At 35.3% G+C, this 21772-nt stretch overlaps 1 protein-coding gene across 1 annotated transcript in view; it reads left to right on the forward strand.

Moving 5' to 3' along the window:
• Positions 1 to 21772, forward strand: part of SPINK5 (serine peptidase inhibitor Kazal type 5) — a 68122-nt gene that overhangs the window by 12908 nt on the left and 33442 nt on the right. The window contains exons 5-10 of the mRNA XM_059063008.2: positions 7692 to 7819; positions 9565 to 9628; positions 11226 to 11353; positions 12781 to 12847; positions 16497 to 16624; positions 19876 to 19957. Coding sequence (XP_058918991.2) covers positions 7692 to 7819; positions 9565 to 9628; positions 11226 to 11353; positions 12781 to 12847; positions 16497 to 16624; positions 19876 to 19957 — 597 coding nt within the window. The remainder of the gene's footprint in view (positions 1 to 7691; positions 7820 to 9564; positions 9629 to 11225; positions 11354 to 12780; positions 12848 to 16496; positions 16625 to 19875; positions 19958 to 21772) is intronic.

The raw sequence follows: 21772 nt of genomic DNA on the forward strand, positions 1-21772 counted from the left end.
GTAATCTAGAGATAATTTAAAGTATACAGGAGGATATGCATAGTTTATATAAGGGACTTTAGTGTCTATGGATTTTGGTATCCATGGGGGTCTTGGAACCACTCCCCCAATGGATACCAAGGTATGACTGAATAAACATTTTCTTAGAGTACACTTCAACAGCTGCACACTATGGGAGAACAAGAGATCAGAGATTTAGCTCAACCAAAGAAGCAAACAATAAAACAGCGAAAATAATCTTTGGAATAAAATCATAAATTGAGTTGCTAAACTATATTATCCATAATGTCCAGTTTTCAACAAAAATTATGAAATAGGCAAAGTAAATAGAATATATGAACCATAGTTGGCATGAAAAAATGTTAATGCAAACTGTCTGAGTGGTTCCAGATGTTAGTTTGACAGACAGAGACTTAAAGTAGCTATTTATAAGGTGTCCAGCACTAAAGAAAACAATATTTGAAGAGTTAAAGGAAAACGTAATAACAATGAATAGAGATTTTCAGTGAAAAGTTATATATAACACCCTCATAAACACTTGTATATGTGTGTGTATATATGTGTGTGTGTGTATATATATATATATATATATATATATATATATATATAAAACCAAATGAAAATTCTGGAGATGAAGGGCACAATAACTCAAGTTTTAAAAAATCAGTAGAAAGGCTCAAAAGCAGCTTTGAGGTTGTATAAAAAAAGAAGAATTAGTAAACTTGAAGAAAGATTAATAAAGTTTAACAAAAGAAGTACAGAAGGAAATAATAATGACAAAAAATGCAGAGTCGCAGAGTCCTTGAGACATCAAGAATGCCAGTACATGTGAAATAGGAATTCCAGAAATAGAAGAGAGAGACTGGGCAGAAAAACTATTTGAAGGAATAATGGCCTGAAATGTATCAAATTTGATGAAAGAATGAATCTTTATATTCAAGAATTTCAACAAATGCTAAATGGGACAAATCAAAGAGATCTACACTTAGGCTCATCATGATCAAAATGTTGAGATCAAGAGAAAGTTTTAAAAGTAGCAAAAGAAAAATGACACATTATATATGACTGGCTTCTCATTTAAAATAATGAAGGTCAAAAGGCAATGGAAAGAGATGCTCAAAAGCTGAAAGAAAAAAAATGTTAACCAATATTCTATATCTATAAAAATTACCCTATAAAATTAAGGCAAAATGAAGATGTTTCCATATCAATGAAATATGAGAGAATTTGTTGCTAACAGATCTGTCTTATAAGTAATAATAAAGTTTTTTAGTTTAAAGGAATGACCACCAGATGGTAACTTGGAATTAGAGATAGAAATAAAAAGCACCAGAAAAGGTAAAAATAGGGGTTAACATGAAGTACTCTATAAATATATGTCCCTTATTTTCACCTAGCTTCTTTTAAAGATATAATATTGTATATAGCAATGATTATAATGCTGTTTTATTGGGTGTACAAATATAACATTTATGATAGTTACAGTATGAAAGGAGACAGAGAAAATAGAGCTACAATTGGGACAAAGTTTCTATATTTTACTAGAATTAAGTATTAATTGGTAGTAGATTGTGATAAATGAGGATGCTTATTGTAATCACTAGAGTAACCGATCAGAAAATGACATGTATAATAAATGCATAAAATCAACAGGAAAATAAAAAAGATGCCCTAATAATATTTAACCCAAAAAGAAGGCAATAGTGGAAGAATAGAGAAGTAAAAAGAACAAGAGTATATTAAAAACAAATAGAAACACAGCATAGATGCAGAGAAAGCTTTTGACAAAATTCAACACCCATTCATGATAAAAGCCCTGCAGAAACTAGGCATAGAGGGAACTTTCCTCAACATAATAAAGGCCATATATGACAAACCCACAGCCAGAATTGTTCTCACTGGTGAAAAACTGAAACCATTTCCACTAAGATCAGGAACAAGACAAGGTTGCCCAGTCTCACCACTCTTATTCAACTTAGTTATGGAAGTTCTAGCCACAGCAATCAGAGAAGAAAAAGAAATAAAAGGAATCCAAATTGGAAAAGAAGTAAAGCTGTCACTGTTTGCACATGACATGATACTGTACATAGAGAATCCTAAGGATGCTACCAGAAAACTACTAGAGCTAATCAATGAATGTGGTAAAGTAGCAGGATACAAAATTAATGCAAAGAAATCCCTGGCATTCTTATACACTAATGATGAAAAATCTGAGAGTGAAATTAAGAAAATACTCCCATTTACCATTGCAACAAAAAGAATAAAATATGTAGGAATAAACCTACCTAAGGAGACAAAAGATCTGTATACAGAAAATTATAAGACACTGATGAAAGAAATTAAAGATGATACAAATAGATGGAGAGATATACCATGTTCTTGGATTGGAAGAATCAACATTGTGAAAATAACTCTACTACCCAAAGCAATCTACAGATTCAGTGCAATCCCCATCAAACTACCACTGGCATTTTTTACAGAACTAGAAGAAAAAATTTCACAATTTGTATGGAAACACAAAGGACCCCAAATAGCCAAAGCAATCTTGAGAACGAAAAATGGAGCTGGAGGAATCAGGCTCCCTGACTTCAGACTATACTACAAAGCTACAGTAATCAAGACAGTATGGTACTGGCACAAAAACAGAAATATAGATCAATGGAACAGGATAGAAAGCCCAGAGATAAACCTACACACATATGGTCACCTTATATTTGATAAAGGAGGCAAGAATATATGGTGGAGAAAAGACAGACTCTTCAATAAGTGGTGCTGGGAAAACTGGACAGGTACATGTAAAAGTATGAAGTTAGAACACTCCCTAACACCATACACAAAAATAAACTCAAAATGGGTTAAAGACCTAAATGTGAGGCCAGACACTATCAAACTCTTAGAGGAAAACATAGGCAGAACACTCTATGACATAAATCACAGCAAGATCCTTTTTGACCTAGAGAAATGGAAATAAAAACAAACAAATGGGAACTAATGAAACTTAAAAGCTTTTACACAGCAAAGGATACCATAAACAAGACCAAAAGACAACCCTCAGAATGGGAGAAAATAGTTGCAAATGAAGCAGCTGACAAAGGATTAATCTCCAAAATTTATAAGCAACTCATGCAGCTCAATAACAAAAGAACAAACAATCCAATCCAAAAATGGGCAGAAGACCTAAATAGACATTTCTCCAAAGAAGGTATACAGATCGCCAACAAACACATGAAAGAATGTTCAACATCATCAATCATTAGAGAAATGCAAATCAAACCTACAATGAGAAGTCATCTCACACTGTTCAGAATGGCCATGATCAAAAAATCTAGAAACAATAAATGCTGGAGATGGTGTGGAGAAAAGGGAACACTCTTGCACTGCTGGTGGGAATGTAAATTGATACAGCCACTATGGAGAACAGTATGGAGTTTCCTTAAAAAACTACAAATAGAACTCCCATATGACCCAGCAATCCCACTACTGGGCATATACCCTGAGAAAGCCATAATTCAAATAGAGTCATGTACCAAAAGGTTCATTGCAGCTCTATTTACAATAGGCAGGACATGGAAGCAACCTAAGTGTCCATCAACAGATGAATGGATAAAGAAGATGTGGCACATATATACAATGGAATATTACTCTGCCATAAAAAGAAATGAAACTGAGTTATTTGTAATGAGGTGGATAGACCTGGAGTCTGTCATACAGAGTGAAGTGAGTCAGAAGGAGAAAAACAAATACCATCTGCTAACACATATATATGGAATCTAAGGAAAAAAAATGTCATGAAGTGACTAGGGGTAGGATGGGAATAAAACACAGACCTACTAGAGTATGGACTTGAGGATATGGGGAGGGGGAAGGGTAAGCTGTGACGAAGTGAGAGAGTGGCATGGACATATATACACTACCAAATGTAAAATAGATAGCTAGTGGGAAGCAGCCGCATAGTACCGGAAGATCAGCTCGGTGCTTTGTGACCACCTAGAGGGGTGGGATAGGGAGGGTGGGAGGGAGGGAGACGCAAGAGGGAAGAGATATGGGAACATATGTATATGTATAACTGATTCACTTTGTTTTAAATCAGAAACTAACACACCATTGTAAAACAGTTATACTCCAATAAAGATGTTAAAAAAACACAGCATATGTAAATACAATCCTATCGATAATTATATTAAATGTACATGGTTTTAACATCCCAATCAACAGGCTGAGACTATTATATGCTAAAAAAAAAAAACCCCAACTATGTCTCCAGTACATACTCCTTAAATTCAGTGTTTTAGAAAAATGTATTTTAAGTCTATTACAAATGGGGCATTTTGGGGAGAGAATATCTCAGACCAATATATCAATTATTTAATATACTTATTGATATGTTCAACTTTCCTCTTGCTTAGTACACCAGCAGAGGTATTTTCTACTTTTTTTGTAGCCATGTCTCCATTTTGGTTTTCAAATGCATTAGCATATGGATACTCACAATATGCTTTCATTGTATTATTTCTGTGTTCAGTTATTTCCAGTATCATTATATATATTTTTAAATTACCATCTTCTCTTTTTTCTTTTTTTATCAGTTTTACTAGAAAACTACAACATTAGCTTTTTTATTAATTTTCTCTGTAGTTTATGTTCTTTATGTCATTCATTCCCATTTGTTTGCTCTGCTGCTCATTTTACAGTGAATTGAGCAATACTTAGTCTTTAAATTTTAACTTTCTAAATTTCATGACAAGTGTATTTGAAGGTATCAGTGATCATCTATCTCAGATTTGTACTTGAAGTGTTTTCATTTGTCATTCTTTGCCAAATATTTCTTAATTTTCCTCCCTCCCAAATTTATTTAGTAATACATTATTTGATTTACAAATATGTGGTATTTTTTTCCATTTTAAATTAACAGTTTTATTGAATTGTGGTCAAAAAACATGGGCCATATGACACTGATCCTTTCGAATTTCCTAAGACTTTCTTTGTGGCCTTATAAATATTCTAATTTTATAAATGTTTTATATCTTCTGAAAAAATGTTTATTTTCTGTTTCTTGGATGTAGTTTTCTATTAAAATCTAATGACTTAAGCACCTTAATTGTTTCCTTTGATATATCAGCTTCTGAGAAGTGTGTGCTAAAAACTCTAACACCAGTTATTGATTTATTTAATTCTATTGGTTATTGTTTCACATATTTAGAGCCTGTATTTATTGAATGTATGCTTATGATTATTATACCTTCTTGTTCTTTTCTTCCTTTTACTTTATGTAATGTCCTTCTTTGTTACTTATGATGCATTTGGGACTGAATTCTATATATTAAGTATTAATATTTTTGCTTCTGCTCTCTTCTTATTCACTTTTGCCTTGTATCTTTTCTTATCCTATTATAATATTTGTGTGCTTTTTAATTTTAATCTTTCTGTAGTAAATTTTTTTCTGCTAAACTGAGTTAGAAAATATTGAAGCCAAGCTTCAGCCTCTGCCTCTCCTGGTAAGTGTTAGAAGAGGACAAAGGGTAAGGCTCAGAGCTGAAGGTTCTAGAACCAGTGTTAACTCCAGTTTGCTGCCACTTCACCATGTCAGGAATCCATCTGTAAGCTCTCAGAAATTGTCAGCATCAGGAAGAATTGTTCTCTGTAGGCTGTGACCCACCAGCCCTTGGGGTTTGGAGGAGGAGGAGGTGGAGTAGTAAATGCTTACACTTGTTGTCATCACCTCCCATCTGGGCTTTTGATCTGTCCATCACCCTGCCAACATCTGTGACCTAGTATGCTGCTGTTGGTTTCACTGGTGAAGCGGGAGACAGTGATGGCCCCAAGTTGATTGCTTGGATCCCTATCCCCATGCTTCTGCAGTTTCTCCAGAAATGATTTTTGAGTGAAAATCAGCAGCTTTTCCTTACGCTCCTGCTTTTTCCTTATGCTCCAGCCACACTTCTCTTCTTTTTGCCCCTTAAACAGGAGACTCTAGTTCCTATCACAAATCTTCTGCAGTTGCAGTTCTCCATGCCTGGAATGTTCTTTCCGCAAGTCTTTAATGCCCGGCTCCTCTTCATTAATGCCATCTCACCTCCAATGTTACCTTTGCAGAAAGATCTTTCTTGACACTATATTTAAAATAGCCCCTAATTCTGGGTGCTATCATATCGTGCAGTTTATTTTTAATAGCACTTGTTATAATTTAAAGTTTTTGTATTTACTATCTCTCCCCCTCAGAATGTAAATCCCTTAGAGTACGTATTCCTTTTCTCTTTTATTGCTGTGTCAGGGTCACAGTCTAGCGGAATGCCTAGAGCCTAGTAAATGTGTAATGGGTTTTGAGGAATAAATGAACAGCCAAGTGAATGGGGTAGCACATATGGCCATGACTTAACCTGTTTTCACTCTATTTTTAACTTCTTCCTAAATATATGACATGAAGAGTGGGGTATGTTTCATAGATTTTCTTTTCTAGTTTAAATTCTTTTTCCTTTTTAATTGTCTTCTAGGAGAATTCCTCAGTGTAATCTTCTGGTTCAAAAATTTATTTTACAGTTGTGTCTATCCTACTTTATTCTTGATATTGTGTGCCATACTAAGTCACAGGTCCATATCCTAAGTTTTCCAAATCAATGATTAAGACATTTTTGTTATGACAATAATGATATTTAAAAAATTTGTTTTGCAATGTGATATCATATTCTTTGGTTTTAGATAGAAATTAAATTCACGTTAACTCTGAAATCAGAATATCTAGCTTATGTCACAATAATGAGTTGCCAAATAATGTTTCATAATTTTATTTCTTCTTCACCACAAGCCTGTAATGTGGACAGGGTGTGAATTCCCATTTTTCAGATAAGGAAAGTGAGAATCAAAGAAGTGAAGTGAGTGGGTAGCAAATCTGAGATTCCAACACTAGTCATCAGTTATTACCTAGTGCAGTTGTTTTTCTCACCAAACTGGTTTGTCCTTATGTATATGTCATATTATTAGAGCAGAGATTTTCGGATTTCTCTCATCATCCCTAAAAGGTGTTTAGCTTTATTGGCTTGATTATCAGTAAAGAAAACATTTAAAAATCAACAGCAACAACAATAAATGGTCAGGATATGCTAGGCATTGTTCTAAGAACTATACATGTATTAATACATTTAAATCTCTTTATAATCCTGAGAAGTTGGTAATATTATATGCATTTTGCAAATGAGGACACTATAGCACAGAGTGGTTAAGTAACCCAAATCACACAGCTAATAAGTGGCAGATTTAGAATTATGAACCCAGCAATCTGGCTCTTGATCATTACTCTAATCTATAATGCTATAAACTTTATTGTAGCTTAGAGTTTGCAGAGAGCTTTCATATCCATTGTCTACTGGACCTCATGACTACTCTATAGAGAAGGCAGGCAGGTTTTGATTGACATACAGTTTGCTACGTTTCAAAGAGGTGACTTGGTCCACCTCACCAGATAGCAGGTGTCTGAAATCATACTGAAATCATTTTTTCTGAAATCTGATTATATGTTTCTGTTCTTGGACCATGCTTTATTACCCACGACTTTATTAGTTCACAGCAGTCTCCTTATTATATTTTCCTTCTCCACTGAGTTATATTGTTGTGGGCTTAAAATATTAATCTATTTTTGCATCTAAGGAATATTTTATCTCTTATAGTTTGATGTTCCTTGATCATGTCTCTTGCAGTTGAATTGCAATGATTTCAAGAAAGGAGAAAGGGATGAGGATTTTATCTGTACCCTTGATAATGCAGCTGTTTGTGGCACAGATGGGAAAACATACAGTAACAGATGTGTACTATGTGCTGAGAACGCGTGAGTATTCTCTGAAGCAGGCTTTCTCCCTAAAGCATGTTCTCTGTATAATTACATGACATTTTTTTCTTACATCTTTAAGATAACAATCCATTTTGTGGGAGTCAGCCATCTATAAATTATTAGGATCACTTTCACTATTCTTAAGAGAAAAAATATGTATGTAGTATAACACTTTATATTTTACAAGCACACTTGTGTGTAGTTTATCAGATGGTTATCACTTTCTGTGAAGTAGACATCTGATATATCTATATCTGTATACAAACACACACACACACATATATCTATTCATACATACATATACATACACATTTATCTGTTATCTATCTCCTTTCTACCTATTTAGGAATATATCCTTTTTCATAGAGAATTATTTAATTATAAAATGATATTTATTTATTAAATGCTCAGTAATTTATAATATTAGGGTAACTGAGACTTAATATTGAACTTCTTCCCGTCTATTCAACATTCACCAAATGTAGCTAAAGCATCTCACTGCCCTATATTTTGTCCTCATTTGGTTCTTTCTCCACCCTCAGTGCTAGGTTTGGTTATTGACTGTTTTCAGCCAACAAGATGGCATACCTGCTTTGCAGGTTCGGTCTTGAATTGGCTGCTCTTCAGTTTTTGCAAATATAAAAACCAATGTTTGAGAAGGCTAGTAAGAGATAATGATAAATATTCAGTCTTAAGGTTCTACAAGCTTTATCCTTCCTTATAATAAGTATCTTTACCAAACCACAACTGAATTAAATCACTCTGATCCCTCACATGACTGCATTTTCAGAAATACACTCTAAAACTATGTCTTCCATTTTCACCAAGGGTCAATATAAAGAAACAGAAAACAAAAAATAGGTAAAGAAATAACCATTTTTTATTACAAATGTATTTGTAACACTACTATGAATACACTGTACACTAGTTCTTACCATGTTTTATGTGGTGAATCCTGTGATAGCTTATTTAAGCCTCTAATTTCTGGTATATGACTTATTATTATACAATGAGAATCATCCTGCTCATTGTGTTTCTTTCTTAGTTCTGTCTGCTAGGAAACTGTGCAATAACACTGGAATTCAATTTTTATGTTTTTCCTCAGCTGATCTCTTTTGGTATAACTTTTTTCTTATCACTTTTAACTAGTTTTTTTCTTTCTATTGTTTTTATTATATTTTTATTGTTATACAGATGTTATAGATCTTTTTAGAGAGTAAGAAGTGTATCATTTATGCAACTATGTTTTCAGATATGCTTTTAAAGTTCTATTAGACTGAACAATATTAATTAGGGCCTTACATACTTTCCATGAAAAACAAAATATTAGTTATCATAACCCAAATGAAGAATGGTATAATAGTATGCTGGATACTATAAACTTGAATTCGATTATTTAAAACAACATGATCATCAACAACAACAAAGTTCCTTGGGTGGCATCTAATATCTAGTTACAAGATTTACATTTTCCCACTCTTCTGATACGGGTCCTCTCTGGAAACAGGAAAAAAAATCTGGAAATAACATTTACAGGTCTGAATCTTATCAGCTCTCCAACATGCTCTCCAAATTTCTTTGACTGTAATTTATAAACACAGATTTTCATTAGAAAAAGTAAAGAATGCAGTGTGACACCTATTTTCCAAAGCAAAGGAGAATCACAATACATGAAGAAAAATTGCATTTGGTGAGAAGTTTCATGATATTAAACTGCTGTGTCTACTAACTTTTAATTCCAGTAAAACCAGATCTCAAGTTGGCATAAAAAGCGAAGGAGAATGTAAGAACAGTAATCCAGAGCAGGTGAGGATGAGTGTCAGAGTTGGGGGGAACACTGGGGGGCTGACTTTGAAAAGAAAGAAGATGGTCTCCTCTGCCTTCTTTGACGGGGGTGTTTGGAAAGAATTCATTCTTGCTGCACCTGAAATGGAATACTGCTCATTTAGATGAAAAGCAACTGATAGTTCCCGAAACGGGAGCAGGTTACTTTGGTATTTAGACCTTTCATCTCTATTTCTGCTTTCTATGAAAACGAAGGAAGGAAGGAAGGGAGGGAGGGAAAGGAAACTACATGTGTTGTAGAAAGGGAACTACTTCAGTTACTTAACCTGAGTAGAAACCCCAGCACGGTCACTTGCAGTCAGGAGATTTTGGGCAGATTACTTAACCACACTTTACCAGTGTTTCCATATCTAAAAACGACAACTGGACTAACACCTTCTTTCTATGCTAAAATTCTGTGAGCCTGTGATAATAGGGGAAGTGAGTGAGGTTACCCCCATCAAGACATTTAGCACATTGTATTTTTCTCTTTAGATTTATTTAAACTATACTTTATTTTTTGTCTTTTTAATTGAAGTGTAGTTGATTTACAATGTTGTGTTAATTTCTGCTGTACAGCAAAGTGATTCAGTTTTATATATATATATACATACACACACACACATTCTTTTTTACATTCTTTTCCATTATGGTTTATCATAGGATATTAGCACATTGTATTTTATTTTTTTTTAGCTGTATAGCATTATTTTTGTGAGAAAACGATAAATATATGTATATGTGTGTAAATATGCTTTTGCTTTTATATGCTTAGGGAAAAAAGGGAGATACCTAAAAAATCACAAATACGTTTATCGCTGGAAAGTAGGATTACCCTAGGATAGTAGTTTTCAATGTTTTTTGTCTTAGGATTCATTTAAACCCTTAAAAATTATTGAGGACCCCAAGGAGCTTTGTTTATGGAGTTATATCTATAGATATTTATTGTATCAGGAGTAAAAACTGAGAACTTTAAAAATATGTTTATTTTTCATTTTAAATTACAATAAACCCATTACATGTTAACATAAATAACCTATTTATAAAAAAAAATCCACATTTTCCATAATTTAAAAAAACAGGGAGAAGGTAACATTGTTTTACCTTTTGTAACTCTCTTTTATTGAAGTATAGTTGATTTATAATATTGTGCTAATTACTGCTGTACAGCAAAGTGATTCAGTTATATGCATTCTTTTTTAAAATATTCTTTTCCATTATGGTTTATCATAGGATATTGAATACAGTTCTCTGTAGCACGTTGTACTTTAAATGTCTCTTTGTATCACCCAGTAGATTGTGAGCAAGTTGAGGGCAAGGACTGTGTTCTACCTTCGTTCTAACACATCATAGGTTATCCACGTTTACTAATAAATGAATAAACAAGTAAATGAGTTCTATAGTTAACCATGTGAATTATACAGTACTTACTGACCTACTTTTACATGACTGGCATTGGCTCTAGGTAGCTAGTGTGCACTAGGCAGAGGGGCACTGGGCACTATAAAATTTCTGAAAATAGTGTTGTAAGCATTACCAGCTGGATGGTAAATGTCAAGTTTCTTTCCCTGTTCTTCAGGATATATGTAGTGATTTTCGGCCTTATGTGAAGGATGGAAGACTTGAATGCACAAGGAAAAATGAACCAGTTCTTGGTCCTGATGGAAGGACACATGGCAATAAGTGTGTGATGTGTGCTGAGATACTGTAAGTATCCTCACCCCCAAGCTGGCCAGCAGGTGGACCTGATGAGAATGCACTTGGTTGCTGTCCTGAGAACCACTCCACAGAGAGATAAAGTCCTTTTCCTCAAGCATGTTTTCCTTTGTCTTTATAAGGTGAAATGGGCCTTGCTCCCAGAGTGGCTTCTTCTCTTTTTAATTCATATTATCTGATAACGTTTCTTAAAAGGAGTGGATAAAGCGGTTATGATAGTTATTTAATTTATTTAATTATAATGACTTGAAAATGCACAGTGTTTTATAAGGCGTAATATTTCAAAATTTAAAAGGTGCTCTCTTGTGGAATAATCTGGGTCAGTCATTTGACATGCATTGCTTCCTTCAGGCATGTATAGATACTCTCACTGAAGATGACAGTCTAATTTAAAATAATGTCATGTGGCTGAATTTATTAGTTGTATAAAAGGTGGGACTTTATGAAAGGGAAAAACTGTTGGGTTAATCCTTCTCTCAGTGCCTGACACTGCTCTGAGCACTGAGACACAGATATGAGTAAGATCCAAAGAGTCTTGAATATTCTGGCTGTTAAAGCATAGATTCTCTAATCCGTTTGTCAGCAAGCCTTAAAGGGCTCTATTTATATCACTGGATTTTTAAAATCAGGAGAGAGAAAGATTTAACAGATTAAAGGACTTCACATCTGTCTTTGAAAATTATAGTATGCTGTGTGGAATTCAAGGGTATGTCCTCTCAGGTTTAAAAATAGTTATTATAACTGGTTTCCAGACAGGAAATCATCCTCATTTCCACTTTCTTATCTAGAAGGCATGCACTTTTAGTGCTCAAACCTGCCCTAATTCTATGATTCTGTGTTTCTTTTCATGTGCTAGCTAAAAAAGAGAATCTGACCTCCCTGACTCCTGGTTGGTTTCTTTGTAGAACTAAGATACTCTTGTCTATCTCCAAGTTGAACTGCAGTTAGATAATAGATCTGAAAGGACTTAGAAGCTCAGTTCAATGTAGCTTTTATTGACAAGAGTGCTTTTATATGAAGGCAAATAAGTACTTTACAAGGTATAAAGAGCTATACATAAGGGTGTGGATGACAACATGTACTTCAAATGCTTAGTTTGGTTTCATCCTTGTCACAGCATTGTTTTATAGCTCTTGGTTCTGCCTGTTAAAAGCAAGTTTTCCTGACCATCTTCTGTATGTCAATCAAGGAGTCACACCCATCCAGTTTTACAGAACAAGGCTTCTAATTGATTGTCAGTGAGTCAGCTTCACAACCATCCTTATCTTTGGCAATTTTCTGGCTCAAACATTCAAGACAGGGCAAAGCTTGTCTCATCTAAGTGGATGGGTTGAGCAAAGGATATGCAAGTGCTTAGCACAGAACTGGACACTGATGATATGATAAAGTCATAAACCGACCAACTATTTTCTTAACAGCTTAAAAGAAGCTGAAGAAAATGCCAAGCGAGAAGGTGAAACCAGAATTCGACAAAGTGCTGAAAAGGTAAATTTCTCATCAACACAATTTGATTCTTGTGGACATAAATATTAACAATTTATACTTGAAACTTTAAGGTAATTCAATAATGTCATTGTTCTTCATTATTACCTTGAACTTTTCTCCTTAATTTTAAAGTTCCCCAAGTTGAATTCCTAGTATAATATTCCTAAGTATATTAATCACTAGATTCAAAGTAAAAATAGCATTTCCCACCTAAAGCTCAAAATACTCTGCTTGCTTAAAAAAAACAAGAGAATATAAGACAAAGTTTATGCAAATTAAATTCTGTTTACTTTCCACCAGACTTCTCTTTGACTTAGTGTAAATTACTTTTGCTTTGAATAAATTAGTTAAAAAAGCAACATAATATAAATTTGACAGGAATAACTTGAAAATAATTCCAGAACCTTTTAAACAGTATATCCACTGGTGTATTTTATGTATATTCCCACTGATGGAAATTAGTTATTCATTTTTCCATTATGGTTATTATGTTCAGAGAGGCGTGCATTTATAAAGGTCATGCTTCTGATTAAAAAGAAGCCTCAAACAATTATTGATATTGTTGTTTTTAACATAACCTTAAAATTAAGGTTTTTCAAATTATTCGATGATTTAGTTTTTCAATCTAGTATAAAAAATTATTCCTTTCGTTAATTGAATACGCATTGTAGATAACACAGCCTGGACTTCTTAAATCACCAAGGTTATTAAACCCTACTTTCAATTAAAGTGATAGCAGCTACTTTGGTAATGAGTAGTCTTTTGTTGAAAAGTCAGAACACCTGAGTTTTAGTCCTGCTCTGGGTGTGTGAAACTGAGCAACTCATCTCTTCTGTCCGGGTCTCAATTTTCATTATTAGGAAAATAAGGAGGCTGGTAAATGATCTCAATTTTACCCTCCTGTTGGATTCTGATTCTGTATCCTGCACCCTTTTGTGCTAATAAAAAGATACTATTTTTGTGGATTGTAGGGCATATGTTTTCCTAAGGGGAGACACAGGTGCAATTTTTTTTTTTTTTTTTTTTTTTTTTTCAGTACGCGGGCCTCTCACTGTTGTGGCCTCTCCTGCTGCGGAGCACAGGCTCCGGACGCGCAGGCCCAGCGGCCACGGCTCACGGGCCCAGCCACTCTGCGGCACGTGGGATCCTCTCAGACCGGGGCACAAACCCGTGTCCCCTGCATCGGCAGACGGACTCTCAACCGCTGCGCCACCAGGGAGGCCCATAGGTGCAATTTTTGGTAGTTAAGAGCTGGACTTCCACTTCATAATGCCATTCAATGAAACAAATGTCCCACCCTAAATAGGGCATTATTTAAATTAAGAAACACAGAGCATTCATAATTATCCATAATGTGTTCAACACTCACTGAGATTTGAAAAGCAATTTTGTTGTGGTGGTTGTTAAATTTCAGTATAACACTTCGGGTCATGTTGCAATATTCAACATTTTATTACTTCATAAACAGGGAGTTTCTTTTCCCTTGTCTTTCATCATGCCTCAGCTACTTTTCCTTCTTTTTGTCTGTGGCTGGGTTCATTGTTTTGGTGGGGTCATTGGGGTCATTGGACATGTTGAACAGGACTGCATTATTGTGATGGCTCAATATTTGCCCTATAATTAACCTGTCAGTGGGTTGATCACACAGCATTTCTTTAGAATCTCCTTGGATGAATCACAACTTATAAACTGAAATTATCATTGTTTCTTTTATGGGAACCATTGAGCATCAATTTTATTACCACACTGTGATTATCGGGTGACTATCTTCTGCGTCTGTATTCCTAGGTTGTTACAACCAGGAAGTTCGGAACACACCCATTACTCCTTTAAAGACAAATATCTCCTCATTAGATTCTCTTTTAAAGTGCCCTAATGAAGTGAGTTATATATATTTTTTTAATCAGAGAATACTAGATCTAGAAAAGGTCCTAAAGAGCAGCTATTCTGAAAACCTTTGTGTCGGTAGTGAGACTGAAGTCTCAAAGGTGATGTGACTTTGCTATGGTCTCCCAGTGAGTTAGCGCCACAGTTTAATTTCCCTTCTGACTCCAAACCACACTCTTTTTTAAAATAAATTTTTTAATTGAAGTATAATTGATATGCAATATCACATTAGTTTCAGGTGTACATCATAGTGATTTTATATATATATATGTATTTCAAAACAGTCACCATGATAAGTCTAGATACCATCTGTTACCATACAAAGTTCTTATAATATTATTGACTATATTCCCTTTGCTGTACATTACATCTCCATGACTTATTTATTTTATAATGGGAAGTCTGTACCTATTAATCCCCTTCACCTATTTCCCCCACACTGCTCCACTCCCCTCTCCACTGGCAACCATCAGTTTGTTCTCTGTATTTATGAGTATGTTTTATTTGTTCCTTTGTTTTGTTTTTTTAGATTCCACATATAAGGAAAGTCATACAGTAATTACCATTCTCTGTCTTATTTCACTTAGCATAATACCCTCTACAACCCATCCATACTGTCACAAATTGAAAGATTTCATTCTTTTTCATGACTGAATAATATTCCATCCATCCATACATATACATTGTATATATCACATCTTCTTTATCCATTCATCTACTGACGAACACTTAGGTTGTTCCACGTCTTGGCTATTGTAAATAATACTGCAGTGAATAAATCATACTCTTTATGCTCACGTTTTTTTAGCTGAAATGGGAAGACGAAGGTCATACAGTTGAAAAAGACCACAGAGAAGCATTTTTATAGATTATATTATAGTAGTATATACTATCAAGTAGTGTTTTGGTATAGTGTTTTAAAGTTTATATATATATATTTATCATATATAATTAAATATAACTATTTTGTATACACACCCACACACACATATATATGGCCCTTATCAAATAGAATTTTCAAAACACAGAGAGAAACTTGAAAATACTGAATTCAAGCATCAATCAGGAAATTTGTGTGTATAAACCTCTTCTGAATTTTGGGAGGAAGTCACAACCTTTTTAGGTTTTCTAAATAAAGATTAGTCTTGATGGTCTGCATTTCTAAGTGGGTAATGAAGGAAAATTAGGTTCGCTCCTGAGGTTTCCACCTGCAGTGTTAGAAATGAATATTGATAAAGGTGGCAGAGTATATAAAAATGATCCAGAGAAAACAAATAGAGTAAGCATAATGCTGTTGGATACCATCTTATTCCTTTTTCCTTGCAAACTAAGTAAATTGTTCTTGACTTGTTCCATATTAAGTAGCTCTTAAGTATCTCATCTTACAGATTCTATATTCTGCTCATTGGCAACACTTTTGTCTTGGCTGCTGTGTTTTGTTATGTCTTTGTTGGAACCTCATGACAGATCTCTTATTTATTATCTTTTTCCATAGATTTGAAAGTTAACAAAAACTACCTATTTTTAGAAAGTATTTGCTCAGCCTTATTCTTTCCTAGGCTCTTTTACCTTTTAATAAATGCACGACATAGTATATACAGGTACCAAGTAATTTGACAATGTAATTACTATCTCATTAATACGTTATGTGTGTCCACCAACACTTTCTAGATATGACATTCTTTGACTATAAATCCGTGATGCACATTTTCTAGATTAAAGAGTAGAAAAGTGCTAAATGTAATTACTTGTCTTTTTAAAGAATTTCTGCAAGGAATATGAAAACCAAGTGAGGAATGGAAGACTTTTTTGTACGCGGGAGAGTGAGCCAGTCCGTGGCCCTGATGGCAGGATGCATGGCAACAAATGTGCCCTGTGTGCTGAAATTTTGTAAGTATAGATGTGGTTTCTTTGGAGTTACTCAAAAGGTGAAGTGGAGATTGACTAAAATGATGAATAAGAACAATGTTCATGGGAAGATTTGTTGTTGAGAATTTTTGAGCAGTTTTATGTCCTCTACAAATCATAATACCACCTAATAAGTAGGCTCTAATGCCATGTATTTCTTTTTTAATACAAATGGATTCTAATTTCTAGTAGGATGACTGGATTACGAAATACTTGTTAACATATTCTCCCATGACCTTTGTAAGTCTTTTTATGAGCTAGTCATAGTACAGAATGAAGGTTAAAAGCAGGCACTAGGACTTTGATTCTTTTCCTTCAGTCATTACCCCACTGTGGTAGAATAGATGGGATGCCCACAAAAAAAAAAAAATCCATGTTCATATGTGAACTGGGTTAACTCTATCTTTTCATCTTGGACATCTGACCCTGAAGGAAGAGCAAATTCCACAACATATAAATTACGGCATTTATAAAGATGGCTCAGGAAAGGTCTCATCACATTTTCTGTCAGGTCCTTGAACTCTATGAGCTCTTTCCTACACTTTCTGACTGCCAGTTCTTGTTTTGGCCAGCTAATGTCTCTTCTATGGTTTGCATTTCAAGATTATCCTTCCTTGGATGAGATCTCCTAAAATCACTAATTAAATTCAATCTTTATAACACTTAATAATTTTATTTTATAATAATCATCATAGTTGGTATTTGTATAATTATTTCTAGTACTATTTGTTGACTGTCACTCATCTCTACTGGTCTGTAAGTTCTAAGAAGATAGGGTATGTGTTTATATTGTAAACTACTGTACTGTATGCCCAGGGTACTGTCCAATGCTTGCCAAAAAATAATTACTAACCAAATGTTGAATAAATAAGTGAATGAATGAATGTATGGCAAAGATCCCTGCTCTCAAGAAGCTTAGGGCTAATAGCAAAAATAATCCTTGGATGTACACACACACACACACAGACATACATTGCAAGACAGAATGAAAACTATCCTATAAGAGAAGAATATCCAAGTATGAAAACACACTGAAAGATGTAGAACTCATTTCCACTTTGAGGTATGGGATGTCATCTTTTTTTTTTCTTTAACATCTTTATTGGAATATAATTGCTTTACAATGGTGTGTTAGTTTCTGCTTTTTAACAAAGTGAATCAGTTATACATATACATATGTTCCCATATCTCTTCCCTCTTGCATCGCCCTCCCTCCCACCCTCCCTAACCCACCCTTCTAGGTGGTCACAAACCACCTAGCTGATCTCCCTGTGCCATGTGGCTGCTTCCCACTAGCTATCTATTTTACATTTGATAGTGTATATATGTCCATGCCACTCTCTCACTTCGTCACAGCTTACCCTTCCCCCTCCCCATATCCTCAAGTCCATACTCTAGTAGGTCTGTGTTTTATTCCCATCCTACCCCTAGTCTCTTCATGACATTTTTTTCTTAGATTCCATATATATGTGTTAGCATATGGTATTTGTTTTTCTCCTTCTGACTCACTTCACTCTGTATGGCAGACTCCAGGTCCATCCACCTCACTACAAATAACTCAGTTTCATTCCTTTTTATGGCAGAGTAATATTCCATTGTATATATGTGCCACATCTTCTTTATCCATTCATCTGTTGATGGACACTTAGGTTGCTTCCATGTCCTGCCTATTGTAAATAGAGCTGCAATTAACATTTTGGTACATGACTCTTGAATTATGGTTTTCTCAGGGTATATGCCCAGTAGTGGGATTGCTGGGTTGTATGGTAATTCTATTTGTAGTTGTTTTTTTTTTTTTTTTTTTTTTTTTTTGCGGTACACAGGCCTCTCACTGTTGTGGCCTCTCCCGTTGCGGAGCAGAGGCTCTGGACATGCAGGCTCAGCAGCCATGGCTCACAGGCCTAGCCGCTCCATGGCACGTGGAATCATCCCAGACCAGGGCACGAACCTGTGTCCCCTGCATCGGCAGGCGGACTCTCAACCACTGCACCACCAGGGAAGCCCAATTTGTAGTTTTTTAAGGAACCTCCGTACTGTTCTCCATAGTGGCTGTATCAGTTTACATTCCCACCAGCAGTGCAAGAGTGTTCCCTTTTCCCCACACCCTCTCCAGCATTTATTGTTTCTAGATTTTTTTATCATGGCCATTCTGACCGGTGTGAGATGATTTCTCATTGTAGTTTTGATTTGCATTTCTCTAATGATTAATGATGTTGAACATTCTTTCATGTGTTTGTTGGCGATCTGTATATCTTCTTTGGAGAAATGTCTATTTAGGTCTTCTGCCCATTTTTGGATTGGATTGTTTGTTCTTTTGTTATTGAGCTGCATGAGTTGCTTATAAATTTTGGAGATTAATCCTTTGTCAGCTGCTTCATTTGCAACTATTTTCTCCCATTCTGAGGGTTGTCTTTTGGTCTTGTTTATGGTATCCTTTGCTGTGTAAAGGCTTTTAAGTTTCATTAGTTCCCATTTGTTTGTTTTATTTCCATTTCTCTAGGAGGTGGGTCAAAAAGGATCTTGCTGTGATTTATGTCATAGAGTGTTCTGCCTATGTTTTCCTCTAAGAGTTTGATAGTGTCTGGCCTTACATTTAGGTCTTTAACCCATTTTGAGTTTATTTTTGTGTATGGTGTTAGGGAGTGTTCTAATTTCATACTTTTACATGTACCTGTCCAGTTTTCCCAGCACCACTTATTGAAGAGTCTGTCTTTTCTCCACCATATATTCTTGCCTCCTTTATCAAATATAAGGTGACCATATGTGTGTGGGTTTATCTCTGGGCTTTCTATCCTGTTCCATTGATCTACATTTCTGTTTTTGTGCCAGTACCATACTGTCTTGATTACTGTAGCTTTGTAGTATAGTCTGAAGTCAGGGAGCCTGATTCCTCCAGCTCCGTTTTTTGTTCTCAAGATTGGGATGTCTTCTTAAAGAAGGTAGAATTTAAGCTGGGGAGGTTTAAAAGAAGGGAAGATGACAGTAAAAACAAGAAAAAAGAAGATTGTTACAATGGAAGGAAATGGCAAACTTAAAGGCAAAATGAAAGGGGTTCTTTGAGGAAATGGTGAAGATTTCAATTTAATAAGGGGCTTTAGGGTGATTTGAAAATGTTTGTTCTAAAACTCAGGAACACTTAGCTGTTTTTTTCCACTTGCATCTAAATGATTATTTTGTAGCTTGAAGAGTCAAAACATCTATATTCACTTCCTTATTTTTGTTTCTTTCTCCAGCAAACAGCATTTTTCAGAAGAAAAAAATAAAGCAGATGAACACCTGAGAAAGGCTAAAGAAAAAGTTAAAAGAGAAACTGAGGTGAGGATTAGTTTGATCAATTCAGTTACAACTTTTGTAGGGTGTGTGTGTGTGTATGTGTACTTTACTCCAGAATGCATTTTCAATATTTATTTATTTTTCCTCCACTACTAATGGGTTTCTGGAAACTAATTTTTAGTTACTATTTTATAAGATTTAGAATACTTACGACATTACAGTTTTTAGCTCTATTTGGAGGAAATTAAGGCACATTAATAAAAACAGTTCCACACTCCTGAATGAAGGTGATATATCAAGACTTATCTGAATTCAAAGTTGATATACATTCTTCAAATGTGTGACAGTTGTTTTGGGGATTTTCATTTTGAAAGCAACAGCAATGTAAAATTTTAATATGATCCTTTTAAAATCATATGACATTCTACTTTTAAAACACCTCTTAACTAGTCATCTGCCTTTTTTCCACTGCTACCATCTTAGCTCAGATATCTAATAGCTTTCTTTGGCATTGATACATTAGCATCCTGCCTGTTCTCTATACTTCTAGCCAACATCTTCCTCAGTCTTCAAGATTCAATTATTCTTCCATGTTGTTTTCACAGAGTAGGTAATATTTCCATGAACCAATGGCATTATGAAAATCTAATGTTTAAAGGTATTCTAGAGTGTATTTGGACCATTTTACTCCATTAAAGAGACCCTATTTATTTCTTAGAGTTATCCCACCTTCTATGAAATGTCATTCAGTTTCATAAAATAGCTCATTCCCTTAGTCCACCTTCTGCCTTCATGTAACTATATCTTAATTGCTAAGGCCTCAGTTTCAACTGCTTTCTTTCCTTCAATCCTAGGTTACAAAGTCGTTTTAATTTTAGCTGTTAAATGTCCCTCAACTATCCTATCTTTCACTTTCAATCTCTTCCTTCCTTTCTCTCTTCCTTTTCTTTTTCTCCCTTCCTTCCTCCCCTCCTCCCTTCTTCCCTCTCTCCCTCCCTTCCTTCCTTCCTTCTCTTCTATAGTTTCCCTAGCTTCAGTCTTTAGTCACTTAAACCCTCCACACATCTGACTGGATAATCCTTCTAAAACAAAGATTTGATTAGGTCCTTCTCTGCTATAAATATTGTTTTCCATTTCCTAAGAATAAAGTCCAAAGTCCTTTCAAAGTTTAGTAGTCTGATTTTGACTTATCCTCAAGGTCTCCTCTTAACCAGTTCCCAAACCTTCCTCTTTATGTCCTAATTCTTTTTTTTTTTTTTTTTTCCTCGTCACGTGGGCCTCTCACTGTTGTGGCCTCTCCCGTTGCGGAGCGCAGGCCCCGGACGCGCAGGCCCAGCGGCCGTGGCTCACGGGCCCAGCCGCTCCGCGGCATGTGGGATCCTCCCGGACCGGGGCACGAACCCACATCCCCTGCATTGGCAGGCGGATTCTCAACCACTGTGCCACCAGGGAAGCCCTATGTCCTAATTCTTTAGCCACTATACTCCTGACTGTAATAGATTATCTCAAAATAACATATTCTGGGGCTTTCCTGGTGGCACAGTGGTTGAGAGTCCGCCTGCCGACGCAGGGGACACGGGTTCGAGCCCTGGTCTGGGAGGATCCCACATGATGCGGAGCAACTGGGACCGTGAGCCACAACTACTGAGCCTCCACATTTGGAGCCTGTGCTCCGTAACAAGAGAGGCCGCGATAGTGACAGGCCCGCGCAACGCAATGAAGAGTGGCCCCTGCTTACCGCAACTGGAGAAAGCCCTTGCACAGAAACAAAGACCCAACACAGCCAAAAATAAATACATAAATAAATTAATTAAAATAAAATAACATATTCTTTTACGCCTCTGTGTCTTTGCATAT

The sequence above is a fragment of the Kogia breviceps genome, chromosome 4 (assembly GCF_026419965.1).
Source record: "Kogia breviceps isolate mKogBre1 chromosome 4, mKogBre1 haplotype 1, whole genome shotgun sequence".
Taxonomy (NCBI): domain Eukaryota; kingdom Metazoa; phylum Chordata; class Mammalia; order Artiodactyla; family Physeteridae; genus Kogia; species Kogia breviceps.